This window comes from Pongo pygmaeus, chromosome 2, assembly GCF_028885625.2.
Source record: "Pongo pygmaeus isolate AG05252 chromosome 2, NHGRI_mPonPyg2-v2.0_pri, whole genome shotgun sequence".
Lineage (NCBI taxonomy): Eukaryota > Metazoa > Chordata > Mammalia > Primates > Hominidae > Pongo > Pongo pygmaeus.
In genome coordinates, this window is record NC_085930.1 from 52,272,659 (window position 1) to 52,287,722 (window position 15,064).

The 15,064-nt window shown below is 41.0% G+C and overlaps 1 protein-coding gene and 1 pseudogene across 2 annotated transcripts in view; both read right to left on the reverse strand.

The window, feature by feature from the left end:
- Positions 1-144: 144 nt before the first annotated feature.
- Positions 145-15,064, reverse strand: part of CD80 (CD80 molecule) — a 35,969-nt gene continuing 21,049 nt past the window's right edge. The window contains exons 4-7 of one of the 2 annotated variants that reach the window (XM_054481292.2): positions 13,004-13,285; positions 5,689-5,784; positions 3,573-3,681; positions 145-1,641 (exon numbers count right to left, since the gene is read on the reverse strand). In XM_054481292.2, the coding sequence (XP_054337267.1) occupies positions 3,611-3,681; positions 5,689-5,784; positions 13,004-13,285 (449 nt within the window). In that variant the 3' untranslated portion in view covers positions 145-1,641; positions 3,573-3,610. Of the gene's footprint in view, positions 1,642-3,572; positions 3,682-5,688; positions 5,785-8,777; positions 8,862-13,003; positions 13,286-15,064 lie in introns of those variants that run through there. The other variant, XM_054481293.2, reaches the window with a different exon arrangement.
- On the reverse strand, positions 6,916-7,377 carry LOC129033187 (cysteine and glycine-rich protein 2-like; annotated as a pseudogene).

Here is a 15,064-nt window from a genome sequence, read left to right on the forward strand (position 1 = left end):
GGTATTCTAGAAATCACTGGAAGGAGGAGAGGAAAGAACCACGTAGGCAAATGGTCTGTGAAACCCTTGGGTCCTGGAAGCGTTGTGAGTGTAAATGTGTAGTAGTGTTTGGTTTCATCTAAATAAACAAAAATGATTTCTTTCATACTTGAAATAAAATACAAATTCAACAAAAAGTAGATCAGCATTATTAAAGAAATGGTTCAACTTTGTTTCTTCCCTTAGTATTGCTGACAAAGTATCTGCTGTAGAATACAGGAATTACTTAGAATAGAAACATAGTCATCACAACTGTTACTAAATGGAAAAGAAAAGAATTATTGAGTTAAGTATTTCTGTCAATACGGGAAACACTGCTAGTACCTTATGTTGGTGTTAGACCTCTCTGCCCTACACTGAGAATATAGTTTTACACAGGAGCAAGGTTTGTGAAGCAGCATAGTGAGGTAGCTAAAGCCATAGGCTAGCTCTAAAGGCTTTAAATCCCAGCCATGTGGCTTAGCTGCCATGAGATGTGCATTTGAGAAATGTCTTCTTTTGCTGTCCAACTCCAAATTTTCAGATGATAATGTGATTATCCCAGCTTAAGTTGCGTCCACTTCTGGTCTAGTGAATTGTGGAAGGCAGTTTTAGAGAAAGGAGTCATGAGTAACATGAACAGCAGTTGGCTCTGTCTTTCCAGTTCTCTGCTGATGTCAGAAAGACCCAGAAATACCAAGGAGGAAAAGCCATCTTAGGGATCTGAGGAGGCCCTATGGAAAGTTACTACCTTAGATATTTGAAGATAGCTTACTGCTTAGTACATACACTGTAAACAACGATCTCATTTTAAATGAGAACTTTCTCGTAAATGTTTCACAAATGAGGTCAAACTAGCATAAAGCCATTTAAAGAGATTATCAGTCCAATATGAACCAGTTAAGTCTTTGGACTATCCCTTTCCTCCTTGACTACTGCTTTGACGTACCTAAATCATTCGTCTTACATGTCAGAGGAAATTAGTTTTGGATAGTTCTACTTTCTCCTGTACCTCATGGGGGAGTGAGAGAGCAACAATAGAGAACACAATGAAAAAAATGGAATACTGGGTAAACACCAATAATATTTCCATTAGCCTCCTAAAGATGTTCATGCCATACTTCCTATGCATTACATTGGGCTTTTGTAAACAGCAGCATAAAATTTTCTACTCTGACATTAGGAAATCAGATAGTCTCTGAAGTTGACCTGATATTGGACAAATTCTACTTCCAGCAGCACTTTGCCTGACATATATATGTATATACCAGTTAACAGGCCACAGTCAAACTGATGAAGGGAAAGAGCACCAGAGTTAGGAAATCTGGGTTCTGGCGCTGGCCTTTATAATTCTGGTCACCTCCCTGGGCCTCAGTGCCTTTGTCATTAATAACACTGGTATTCTCTAAAGTCCCTTCCAGAACTCAAGAATTCTGCATTTCAAAACCCCTTGATCAAGGTCACCAGAGCTACTTCTGTGCCCACCATATTCCTCTAGACACTTCCTGCAAAGCAACTGAAGTGAAGAAGCACCTAAGAGCAGATACATAAAGGGCAAGGTGGGGTAATCTTGTCCATCTGAGGAAGTTCCCAGAAGAGGTCAATTGCAAATGGAGGTGGGACCTGAGAAAACAAAGAAATGATTACATCAAACCCTATATTGGCAAAGGCGGAAAACATCTTAAATTTATTTATATATGTATAATTTAATATATAAATAAATTTAAGATTTTAATCTCTTAATTTACATTTTAATCTCAAGATCAAGGGTATTCCCAACTTGTACACAGTAACCTTGATAGCTGAAGAATATGAAGGGAAAGCTGAATTATGAGAGAACTTAAAACTACTCTGGCAATTTTTGTCATATGAAATATCGATCAGGCAAATGTTTAGTTATTACCAGCTATTACCAAACGACCAAATGCTTGATCAAGGCGCTCTTCTATGTGTGGGGCTCTCAGGCATGGTTGCTTTTCTCAATAAGCCTACATACAGTCCGGTAAAGGATAGAAGGAAGATGTGGTACATGAAAATCAACCTATGCTGGTGGTATGAGATGTGCTATAGAGGTGGAACTGCTTGAGCTGGACAAGATGGCCACAGAAGGCCTTGTGTAGAAGATTGGGTACATGGCTTCATTTTGAAGTATCAGCAGACTGAGCAGAAGACTTTTTAGATAGAAAGTCAAGAAAATTGTAGATAATGACAGAACTGAGCCAGAGCAACATCCTGGAAAAGACATTCTGAGGAGTGAGCAAGCATTCAATGGAAATGAAAAAACAGGATAGGAAGTTGAGAGACTGCCTTGGGGGAAAATATGTGTAGGCTGCCAGGTTGTAGGGAAAGGAGCCTGAACTTGATGTCCAGTTTGAATCTTGGTTTTATTCCTCATCTGTATGACCTTAACTCAAGCAGATCACTTAACCTCTGGGAGCCTCTGGTTTCTCTCCCATAAAATGGAAATAGATCTTGCTCATAGAGATTTTTATAAGACTAAGATGAAATAGTGTTTTTGCAAAACAACCTGTTGTATAAGTCTCAGGTATTATTTTTCATTTTTCTTTATATTTCCCCCTCCTGCCCAGGACAATTCTTGCTTCCCTTTATTTTTAAAGATAATTTTGTAGACTAATTCTTATACTGGTGTTACTCCAACCTTCACAAGTCAAAGCTGAACTGTTTAGGGAGGCTTATAACTGCCTTGGACCTGATACCAGTCTCTTGGATTCTAATGTCCCATGTAAGTTTCTCTTGCATGAAAATACCTGGGGATTTGTGACTCACTAAAGCTAGTGCTGTGTTAGGCTCTCTTAACAGGATGGACATTCCAGACCCCAGATAATAATTATCTCATTGCATGTAGAGTCATTAAGACCAAATCTAAAGTCTTGGGTTCCGTTTACCCCATTCATGTGAGGCACTGGAAACCATGCCATGTGAGGAACAATTGACAGAACTCCAGGGTATTTAGACTGAAGAGATCAGCTGGAATGTGTAAAGTTAAAAAGCTTTGAAGCTTTTTCTGTAGGCAGTGGGGTCTCTTCTGAGTTTTTGATTGGGAAAATGACATGACAGAGTAATTCTTTATGAAATTTGGCTCCATGATTGGTCAGTAGGATGAGTCTGTTAGTAAGAGGCAGAGAAACCAATGAAAATGTTACCGTGTTAGTACAAAGCAACCCCAACCCATGTCCATTAACACTGAGAGATAGAGGGAAAAATGAATGATCAGAATAAGAAGTTACCACAGGAATATTCAAGATGAACTCAAATTAGTGTTTAATAGATAATGGAAGACATTGAATTGGCTGACAAGACGGGAATATTTCAAGATGGCAGAATGGAAACATGGCAAAAGAAGAGGTTACATTAAGCAAATTGCATATGGGGAGAAAGGAGAGGGATGCCAGCCATCTTGTAACTGTTCAACTTAATCAGAAAGATGTTTTTAAGAAGGTGAGGTAGTAGGTAAAACAGCTTAAATTTGTTAAGAGAAGACTCCCTCATGATCCCCACGATCCATGTATCCCAGAAGAGATGACGGAGGCTACCTTCAGATCTTTTCAGCCCCTTGCTTCTGCGGATACTGTTATACAGGGCGTACACTTTCCCTTCTCAGTCTCTCATTGCTCCTTCTCTCTCTGCATCTTGGGGCAAAGCCTTGGAGACAAGAACAAACAATAAAAATGATAAGTAAGTTTCCCTTGAATTGTGCCCATATATTAATATTTACTTTAGCAAGGCTTCAGACTGGCTTAGAACTGGAGCAGTGGTTCTTACACCAGGGGTGATTTACAACGCTGCCTCTTCACCTCTTTGCCAAGGGGACATTTGGCAATGCTTGGGGATATTTTTGATTGTCACAACGGGCAAGGGGTGCTACTGGCATGTAGTGAGTAGAGGCTAAAGAAGCTGCTAAACATCCTACAGTGCACAGAACAGCACTCCAAAACAAAGAATTATCTTGCCCAAAATGCCAATAATGTTGAGGATGAGAACCCCTGAATTAAAGGGGTAACACTGGATAGTTGGTATTAGAAACATCCTTGAGCCCACCAGACCTCTTTATCCTACCCTTGGGATAAGTTGTTAACAGCACATACTCTCTAAAGAATTCACTGAGCTTTGGGTTTTTTTGGTGCTAAAGCCTGGGAAAATCAGCAGATGTTGATCTTCCGATTTTATTTGATCAGTGTACATGATTTCTACTCAAAGAACAGTTGGTGCCCCTTCATAGTGATTATGGCCTTATTTCGGACCATAGAACTAGCAGTTCCTCTTCATTTAATCATAGAGATTGAGAGCAGCATATGTCTAACACCCAAAGTGTAAATTCATAGGGTAAAATATCTTAGAAATCTCTTCTTTCATCAGCCACTCCTGATCTTTCATCCAAAAATGTATTCTAAAGAACTGAGAAAATGGACATTTTCCAGACCCCTATGTGTGTGGCACTCTACTAGGCACTGGAATTCCAAAGACGAAGTCCCAGCACTTTGGGAAGCCAAGGCGGGCGGATCATGAGGTCAGGAGATCAAGACCATTCTGGCCAACATGGTGAAACCCCATCTCTCCTAAAAATACAAAAAAAAAAATTAGCCAGGCGTGGCAGCACGCAACTGTAGTCCCAGCTACTCGGGAAGCTGAGGCCGGATAATTGCTTGAACCTGGGAGGCAGAGGCTGCAGTGAGCTGAGATCGGGCCATACACTCCAGCCTGGGTGACAAAGTGAGACTCCATCTCAAAAAAAAAAAAAAAAAAGAACTAAGAATTGGTTTGTTTTTTGAGATGGAGTCTCACTCTGTCGCCCAGGCTGGAGTGCAATGGCATGCTCTTCGCTCACTGCAGTCTCCGCCTCCTGGGTTCCTGGGTTCAAGCAATTCTCCTGCTTCAGCCTCCTGAGTAGCTAGGACTACAGGTGCATGCCACCATGCCTGGCTAATTTTTGTATTTTTAGTAGAGACGGGGTTTCACCATGTTGGCCAGGCCGGTCTCGAACTCCTGACCTTAAGTGATCCACCTGCCTTGGCCTCCCAAAGTGCTGGGATTACAGGCGTGAGCCACCCCACCCAGCCCAAGAATTGAGAATTGGTGAGATCACCTGTAGCCATGTAGTTTCTCAACTGTATTAGTGCATCTTGCCCTCCTCCAAGAAAATGATTCTTGGCACCAAAATTTGTCAATTTGCCTTTTCTCTAACTCCAAATCAAAATTAGAATATCAGCAGGACGGTGGCCATGGAAGTTGGAATTCACTAAGGTGTGTGTAACAACTCACCTGCCAAATTGACTAGCCCTTAAAAAAAAATTAGAATATCATTTAGCATCAGAAACGTTTTCAAATTAGTTAGCAAACCCCAGTCTCCAAAAATATATAAAGTCAGGGAAAAAATAAACAGACTAAACTAGAATGTGTCTTGAGGGCAGTGACTTCTTGTCTTTGTAATTCCAGTGCCTAGTAGAGTGCCACACACGTGGGAGGTGTCTGGAAAACGTCCAGTGAATGAACAGAACTTGTTGAGACAAGTAAAGGAGATGCTCATGTTTCCATAGACTTGCTGTAAACATGAGAAGCGAATAGGCTAAAACCTCAGAGAGATGCCGAACCATGGTAATAAAGTTTGATCTTCCAGAATTGAGATCAGGATGATAGTATGATAGTACTTACAGTAGGTCAGGCAGCATATCACAAAAATTCCGTTTACTGAGATTAAGGTAATGGCCCAGGATGGGAGCAGGTTATCAGGAAAATGCTCTTGCTTGGCTATGGAGGGAAAAGAATAATGTCAGCTGTAATGTATTTCCTACTGCCTGATACTCATTCTGTGCCTTTTCTATTGATGCAACTGTGGAGTATTCTTTGCCTGGCCAGCTCTCCCGTATGCAGCTGCTAGCATTTTTCTTGCATAATTCTTCAATCAGGCACATACTTGTGGGCAACTAATATTCAGATGTCACATATTAATAGTGAAAAAGATACTTTGAATGTCCGCGTTTACTGAGTTAAGTTGACATAAGGAAGATTCTAAGGAAATCTTTTACAAGCCATCTTGTAGTATCTCACTTTTATAGCTGATTATAACTATGTGTTACTACTAACTGGTTGATGTTGTGTTCTAGGTATACTTTATTTTTCCTTCTCTAGCTCTGTCATGACTTCTCCCTTTCTCCTACCTTATTCTCTCTCAACACATACACATCACACACACCCTTACCTCACAGTAGCTGCCCTAAAGCTACAGGAGCCACTTTGCATTCACTTTTGGATACAGGTTTTTCACCCTCTAGCTACTGGAAATACAGAACAAGTCTGGCAAAGAACTAAGTGTGGATATGGCTTGGTATTAGGTGGGACCATCCTAGAAGAGGGCTCTGAAGGTTATCAGCTGTAGTTTCAGTCCCACAGAGAGCACAAGAAGTACACAAGGAAATGAGGGTGGGGAGGAGAAAGGTGTCAGTGGATATGGTGCTGCGGGTCCATCCCTCCAGATCAGGAGCAGCAGCTACAGTATTTATTCTTCAGCTGCTTTGAGGAATCGTTAGCAACATCTGGAAAAACGGCAGGGACACAAATTATAGCAGCTCATTTTCTGGTTTCTCTGAAATGGCTTACAAATAAATGAGTATTTACTAACTTATTGTTTTTACTTTTTTTTCTTCATGCTGAAGTTTTATTTAAAACGTAAAAGAAATGTTCCCCAAAAATGCTGGTGAATAAAGCAAAAGGATACGATACAGTGCTCTCTCCCTATGAGTTAGCCAGCCTATCCAAGTACAGGGTAATATACAGTACTCAATGCTGGTAGAATTTCACAGTAGTTTAGTGTTAAGGATTATCTGTGCCTAGATTACGAAGAGATTCTCAATGTATGATGCTTAGTTCTGGGTTTACACCTTACTGGGCATGAACAAGAGCCCCTGCTCCTTGGCCATAGCCAAATCCCTTGGGCCCAAAGTTCTTTGCATAGCATCCTTTACAATAGATTTCACCTTCTTTTTCAGTCAGTTGTTGATTCAAGACTCTTCCCACACTTTGCACATCAAAAACAGTTTTTGTGCCAGGGTTTTCCAGCTCCAATTATCTTCTCGGCAGCATATACAGAATCCTCAAATCTGGAACACTTCTCAGCACCTCCATATTCCTGAGCAAATTTAGAAGCATTTGGATTTGTTGTAGGCCTGTGAGGCTGAACACTCTCTGGCTTGATGCCCAGCCTCTCGCCATATTAAGCGTGCCAGTGCCCTGGCCATAACCATAGACTTTTGTCCCATATTTCTTTCCATAGTAGGATTTGCAGTAGATCTCTTCATTGTGAATTGCCACTGTTGTGCTATTTAAATTTTTTCTGCAAACCATTGAGTCGGAGGCAGGAGCATGCACCACAGGCGGAGCTAGCAAGGCTGGGCTGGAGAGAGGGTCCAGGGAATCCGAGATCCCTGTTTTTACTTTTCTGATTACCAAACCCAGTGGTAAGTTTTATTTATTTATTTATTTGAGACGGACTTTCACTGTGTTTCCCAGGCCAGGCTGGAGTGCAGTGACGTGATCTCAGCTCACTGCAATCTCTGCCTCTGGAATTCAAGCAATTCTCCTGCCTCAGCCTCCTGAGTAGCTGGGATTACAGGGGCGTGCCACCACACCCAGCTAATTTTTGTATTTTCAGTAGAGATGGGGTTTTCCCATGTTGGCCAGACTGGTCTCGAACTCCTGACCTCAGGTGATTCTCCCGTCTCGGCCTCCCACAGTGCTGGGATTACAGGCATGAGCCACTGCGCCCGGCTTAATTTTATTCTTTTGCTTATTGGACTTATCAGCATTTGGCCGGTTGGAATCTTCTCGTTCTTGGACTTCTGTGACACCACATCCTTCTGTTTCTGTTTGTTGCACTCAGTTTTCTCTGAAGGCTTTTCTTCCTCTTCTTGTCCTCTAATTATTGTTGTTCCCATGGTTCTGTTTGTGGTCCCATTTTGCCCTTACTGGCCCCAGTCTTCCTGGGTAATATCCTCCACACCCGAGATTTGAAATGCCATCTGAGGCCGGGCACAGTGGCTCACACCTGTAATTCTGGCACTTTGGGAGGCCAAGGTGGGCAGATCGCCTGAGGTCAGGAGTTTGAGACCAGCCTGGCCAACATAGTGAAACCCTGTCTCTACTAAAAGTACAAAAAATTGTCGGGGCGTGGTGGTGCATGCTTACAATCCCAGGTACTCAGGAGGCTGAAGCAAGAGAATTGCTTGAACCAGGGAGACAGAGGTTGCAATGAGCCAAGATTGCGCCACTGCACTGCAGCCTGGGTGACAGAGTGAGAATCCATCTCAGAAAAAGACAAAGGAAAAAAAAAAAAGAAGTGCCATCTGATTTCTAAATTTGTATATTGGATGGATGCCAGTATCTCCACCTGATTAAAACTGAATTTACTACCTGCTTTCCAAATCATATCTACCACCTGTATTCTCCCATTTCAGTGAATAACAATACCATTTAGTTACCCAAATAAGAGTGTGGTATTTTCTTTGTGCTCACTTGCCAGTAGGCTCCCATGTATTTTCTGTTCTATATTCAGAATATCTCTGGAACTTACTGCTTTTTCCCAAATCTCTTGCAGCAACTGCCTTAGCTGAGATTTTTCTCATCTCCCACCTAGTAGCCTGCAAACTGGTCTCTTTGCCTCAGGTTTCCTAGGCTCTAATAACTCCTGCACATTGCTGTCACAGTAATCATTCTAAAACACCTATTTAATCATAGTGTACCTACCACTTAAAGACAGGAGAGTTGGTTTTTCTTTTTTCTCTAAAACACCAGATTGAATGGAGACATCAAGTGATTACCAGAGTTGACCTCTACAGATTAGAATGACACAAAAAATAACAAGCCATTGCTGTTATCCTGGGAGTCTAGAAGATTCACAGGCTTCAGCTCATTCCTGGCTTCCACTCCACACCCATCCACAAGCCTCATTCAACCTAGAGAGAGTATGTGTGTGAGGGAAAGAGGGAGGCCTCAGTAGCAGCAAGCCAGGTCTATTGTGACACCTGTTAGAAACCTAGTAACATCCCACAGGGGCAGACCCAGAATCCAAGGTACACAGCTGTGTGAGAGCATCTGCACATGTAGCTTATTAGATACCATGAGTATGACTCTCGGATTTATCTCCTTCCAGTTTATCAAGGGAAAACAAATTTGGTGGGACTACACTAAAAAGAATCATATGCGCAATCCGCTTAATTAATACATTTGGGCTTTTTTTTTTTTCCAAGATCAGTTATTTACTGATATGGTTTGGCTGTGTCCCCACCCAAATCTCATCTTGAATTATAACTCCCACAATTCCCACATGTCATGGGAGGAACCCAGTGGGAGGTGACTGAATTATGGGAGTGAGTCCTGCACTGTCCTTGTGATAGTTAATGAGTCTCACGAGACCTGATAATTTTAAAAACAGGAGTTTCCTTATAACAAGCTCTCTTTTTGGCTGCTGCCATCCATGTAAGACATGACTTGCTCCTCCTTGCCTTCTGCCATGATTGTGAGGCCTCCCCAGCCACGTGGAACTGTGAGTCTAATTAAACCTCTTTATTTTGTAAGTTGCCCAGCCTCGGGTATGTCTTTATCAGCAGCATGAAAACGGACTAATACGTTTTCATGTCAAAGCTTTACTCAACATTGACCTGTAACATTTCTATGAACTATACACTTAATGTATATTTGTTAGTGCAGTCAGCCCTTGACCTCCCATAAATGCATTATTTGCTTTTGAATCTTATTCTAAAGAATCCCCACGCAGTCCAATTAATGAGATTTGAGACATTTGTACCCTAAAGCTCTCCAACCACAAAGACAAAAATCTTAAGTTAGCAAACTATAGCACATGGGCCAAACCTGTCCTGCACCTGTTTTTAAAAATGAAATTTTGTGGCTGGGTGTGGTAGCTCACACCTGTAATCACAGCACTTTGAGAGACTGAGGCAGATGGATCACCTGAGGTCAGGAGTTCGAGACCAGCCTGGCCAACATGGTGAAACCCCATCTCCACTAAGAAAATACATAAATTAGTCAGTTGTGGTGGCAGGCACCTGTAATCCCAGCTACTTGGGAGGCTGAGGCAGGAGAATCGTTTGAACCTGGGAGGCAGAGGTTGCAGTGAGCTGAGACCACACCATTGCACCCCAGCCTGGGCAACGAGAGTGAAACTCTGTCTCAAAAAAAAAAAAAGAAAAACAAATTTTGTTGGAACATAGCCATGTCATTCATTTATGTCTTGTCTGTGGCTGCTTTTGTGCTACAACCAGCAGAATTGAGTTGTTGCAAGAGACTGTGACTGCAAAGCTTAAAATATTTACTATCTGGCTCTATTCAGAAAAAAATTTGCCAACCCCTGTCCTAGAATGTCACATATATCCATATTCCAATATAAATAATGTCCAAATCAAAATGCAATCCAAGCTAGTATTACTGATTTAATAATCAGTACTCTACTGTTTTCTGCCTTCAATCAGAATAATGTAAAATTGGTTAAATAATGCTATAACAATAAAGTAAAAATAGAGACTTACTAAACTGTATGATTGAAGCCTCATTTTAATAAAATTTTTACAACACATAAAAGATGACTGAGACTGGTAAGTTTGGAGTATCAATAGTCATGTCAAAGTTTGGTTTATGTTTGAACTAATTTTCCCAGGAAATTTTATCTCATTGAGGAAAATAAAGAATCTGCTGTAGCCGGGCACAGTGGCTCATGCCTGTAATCCCCATACTTTGGGAGGCTGAGGCAGGCGGATCACCTAAGGTCGGGAGTTCGAGACCAGCCTGACCAACATGGTGAAACTCCATCTCTACTAAAAATACAAAAATTATCTGTGTGTGGTGGCTGGCACCTGTAGTCCCAGCTACACAGGAGGCTGAGGCAGGAGAATTGCTTGAACCTGGGAGGCGGAGGTTGCAGTGAGCTGAGATTGCACCACTGCACTCTAGCCTGGGTGACAGAGCGAGACTCCGTCTCAAAAAAAAAAAAAAAAAAAAATCTGCTGTAACACTGAAAGATCTAGAGTAAATCATACACTAGCATGAATTACTAGACCATCTAAAATAAATTATCCACTTCGAAACTACAAGTAAAGACATGAAGAATTAAGACATGCCATATAGTATATATTGTGCTATATACTTATGTGCAACTGTATTCTCAAACTCAGTGTATTGTTTCTTACTATACAGTCACAAAACCTATCCTTGGGAGTGGGGCTGGGGTAGGGAGAGAGACCTGTGGTCCTCTGTATGATCAGCCATACAATTTAAACAAGCATTAATATTTCGAGCATCTGAGTTCACCTTGTAAGCCATCTTAAGCCATTATAGGCCTAAGATGTATATATTCATATAAACACAACGTTTTCATTTTATATTTTCAAATGATTTCACCTCTTGGGGAAAGAGAATTCTCTGAGTTTACTACCAGTAGAGTAAAATATTTGCTCCAAAATGACCTCTTTTCAGGAGTTGTCTTCAAGGAGTTTGTCACTCACCTTTCCCAGACTTGATTCAGAATGAACCAGTAGTTCTTAAAAAGCACATTCACCCACAAAAAAAATTGTTTGGCACCATGGAACCATGTGGGTGGCATGCCCTAAAAGAAAGCACCAAATCCCTAAGGGCAGTTCCAAAGGGCACATTTTAATGCTTTCAATAACACTATTGTTATAAAAACTTTTTAAGATGAATGCTTGATGGATAGTGGTTATTAGTATATATAAATTTTAGAATATTTATTACAAGAAAATAAGGCCAGGTGCAGTGGCTCACACCTGTAATCCCAGCACTTTGGGAGGCTGAGGCGGGCGGATCACGAGGTCAGGAGTTTGAGACCAGCCTGACCAACATGGTGAAACCCCATCTTCACTAAAGATAGAAAAAATTAGCCGAGGATGGTGGCTGGCGCCTGTAATCCCAGCTATTCAGGAGGCTGAGGCAGGAGAATTGCTTGAACCCGGAAGGTGGAGGTTGCAGTGAGCTGAGATCGTGCCACTGCACTCCAGCCTGGGCAACAGGGCGAGACGCTGTCTCAAAAAAAATAAAATAAAATAAAATAAAAAGAAAATTAGTAACATTATCACACCTTGCACAGTGACTTTATTTTTTAAATTTATTTTTTTAATTATTTTATTTATTTCTTTTAGAGACAGGGTCTCACTCTGTTGCCTAGGCTGGAGCCTAGTGGCATGATCATAGCTCACTGCAACTTTGAACACCTGGGCTCAAGTAAGCCACCCACCTTACCCTCCCAAGTACCTAGGACTACACATGTGTGCCACCAAGCCTGGCTAATTTTTTAAATGTTTTGTAGAGTCAGAGTCTCATGCTTCCCAGGCTGGTCTTGAACTCCTGGGCTCAAGTGATCCTCCCACTTCAGCCTCCCAAAGTGCTGGGATTACAGGCGTGAGCCACTGTGCCCAGCCTCACAGTGACTTTAATAAGTCATAATAGCACATGTCATTTGTGTATCTAAAAACACTATAAAATACTATCAAAGTAAATATGACAATTCTAAAATGTATCCAGCTGAGTTACAGTAATGTGCCATGTAACGTTTTCAATGACATTCCGCATATATGATGGTAGTCCCATAAAATTATAATACCGTATTTTTACTGTACCTTTCCTATGTTTACATATGCTTAGATACACAAATACTGTGTTACAACTGCCTATGTATTCAGTATAGTAACATGCTGTACAGGTGTGTAGCCTCAGAGCACTAGGCTGTACCATGTAGCCTAGGTTTGCAGTAGGCTGTACCATGTAGCCTAGGTGTGCAGTAGGCTGTACCATCTAGGTTTATGTAAATACACTCTGATGTTCAGACAATGACAGAATTACCTTATGATGCATTTCTCAAAATGTATCCGCATCATTAAATGACACATGACTATATTGTCTTTTTAGATTTGATATAGTAGAAACTCCCCAGAACAATGTCACTTACGTGTATTCCAGTTGAAGGTCTGATTCACTCTTAAATGTCCATACTTGATGAGACACATGAAGCTGTGGTTGGTTGTCATATTGAAATCCAGTTTGCTGCTAACAGCATAGAGCTCAGTTTCAGGATCTTGGGAAACTGTTGTGCTGATGGCATTTAATTCTTCTCCATTTTCCAACCAGGAGAGGTGAGGCTCTGGAAAACCTCCAGAGGTTGAGCAAATTATCCTTCTAATATTAGAAGTTGGAATTTCAAAGTCAGATATACTAGGTGTAGGGAAGTCAGCTAAAGAAAGAACAAGAATATATAATTACATATAGTTACAAACCTATGTGTGTAGAGGTTTATTTTTAAATAATTTTCTAGCTTTAATAAGAATTGATAAAGGCCAGATGCAGTGGCTCACGCCTGTAATCCCAGCACTTTGGGAGGCCGAGGCAGGTGGAACACCTGAAGTCAGGAGTTTGAGACCAGCCTGGCCAACATGGCAAAACCCCGTCTCTACCGAAAATACATAAATTAACTAGGCGTGGTGGCAGGCGCCTGTAATCCCAGCTACTTGGGAGGCTGAGGCAAGAGAATGGCTTGAACCCAGAGGGTGGAGATTGCAGTGAGCCGAGATCGTACGATTTCACTCCAGCCTGGGCAAAAGAGCAAGACTTCATCTCAAAAACAACAAAACAAAACAAGAATGATAAAATGAGATATAATTTGCCACTTCCCATTAATCATTAATAGTTACATATAATCCAAAGACTAACTTTGATTTGAATTGGTTATATCAATTCTTTGCCACTTTTGATGGAGATAGGAGGGCACTTATTAGAGAAAGGAGAAGTAGGTTCGTGTGAATAAATGTTGCCAGAGTACTTGCAATTGTAAGAGATGAAGAGAAGAATAATAGACAATGTTTACTGAGCTCTTGTTTGTTAGGTCTGGACCTTATCTCATTTTGTCCTCACAGAAACCCTAGAGAGGTAGGTTGTAGATCTAAAAAGGTCAAAGATCAGTAATTTCATATGATTTAACCTAATATAATTTCCATTTTATAAGTAATCAAACTGAGGTTTAGAGAAATTATAACTAACCAGTAATGGCGGAATTCAAATCTGTCTGACACCAGAGCCTGTCTTTTCTTGACCTTGCCTTTCTTTCTTTCCTTTCCCTTCTCTTCTCTTCTTTTCTTCCTGATGCTTGAGGTACACAAGTGGCTTTCTTCTATGTCATCTATTTATTTACTAAACTATAGCGAACACCTGAAAACCCACCATCCAACTTGAGACCCAAAACACTGACAGTAACTTAGGTAAATCTGCTGGTATGATGTCACCTATTCTGTCCCTCTCTTTCCCTTACCTAAGGTAATCACTATCACTATCATAAATTTGTCGTTAGCATTTCCTTGCTTTTTAAAAGGTCGTCTTTTACATGAGGGGCCTACCCCTTGCTCTTGAGAATGGTTTCTCATGTCCTCCTTTCTGGCCTTATCTTTTGAACATTGACTCTTAAGTCTGATACAGGTAAGGGCTCCATGAAGTTGTGTTTCCCTTTTCTCTCTGGCTACCTAAACTCAATACATAGAGAAGGCTTTGCCTAACATAGAACTTTCATTTGGAAAGGGTCTAGATGGGGAGAGAGAAAACATAAATCTGGTCAAGGAGAGGAGATCTTGGAGAAAGGAAAATGCTGCCTAATTTTCAAACCTGTGACCTGCCTTTTGAGGGGGCATTGTGTGCGTGTGAGTGGGAGGCAGGCATTGAACTATAGTCATGAGCTTTTGCTTCTCCTGAGTCTCACCAACACCCCATCCCCCCAAAAAAACACCCATGACCAGTATTTTTTAATTTGCATACTTATTTCTGGATGGGTTTTCCCCTCTCTTTATTCTGTCCTGAGACCATGGGCAAAGCTCTTTATTTTAGGTGAGAAGAAAAACTGTGAACCACATCAGTAATATTTTCATTTGAAAATATCATTGAAATTTATTTGAATAAATTTATTTGAATTCATTTGAATTTTTAAATTATTTTGATAGTAGACATGCTGTTTATTTATTTAATATGC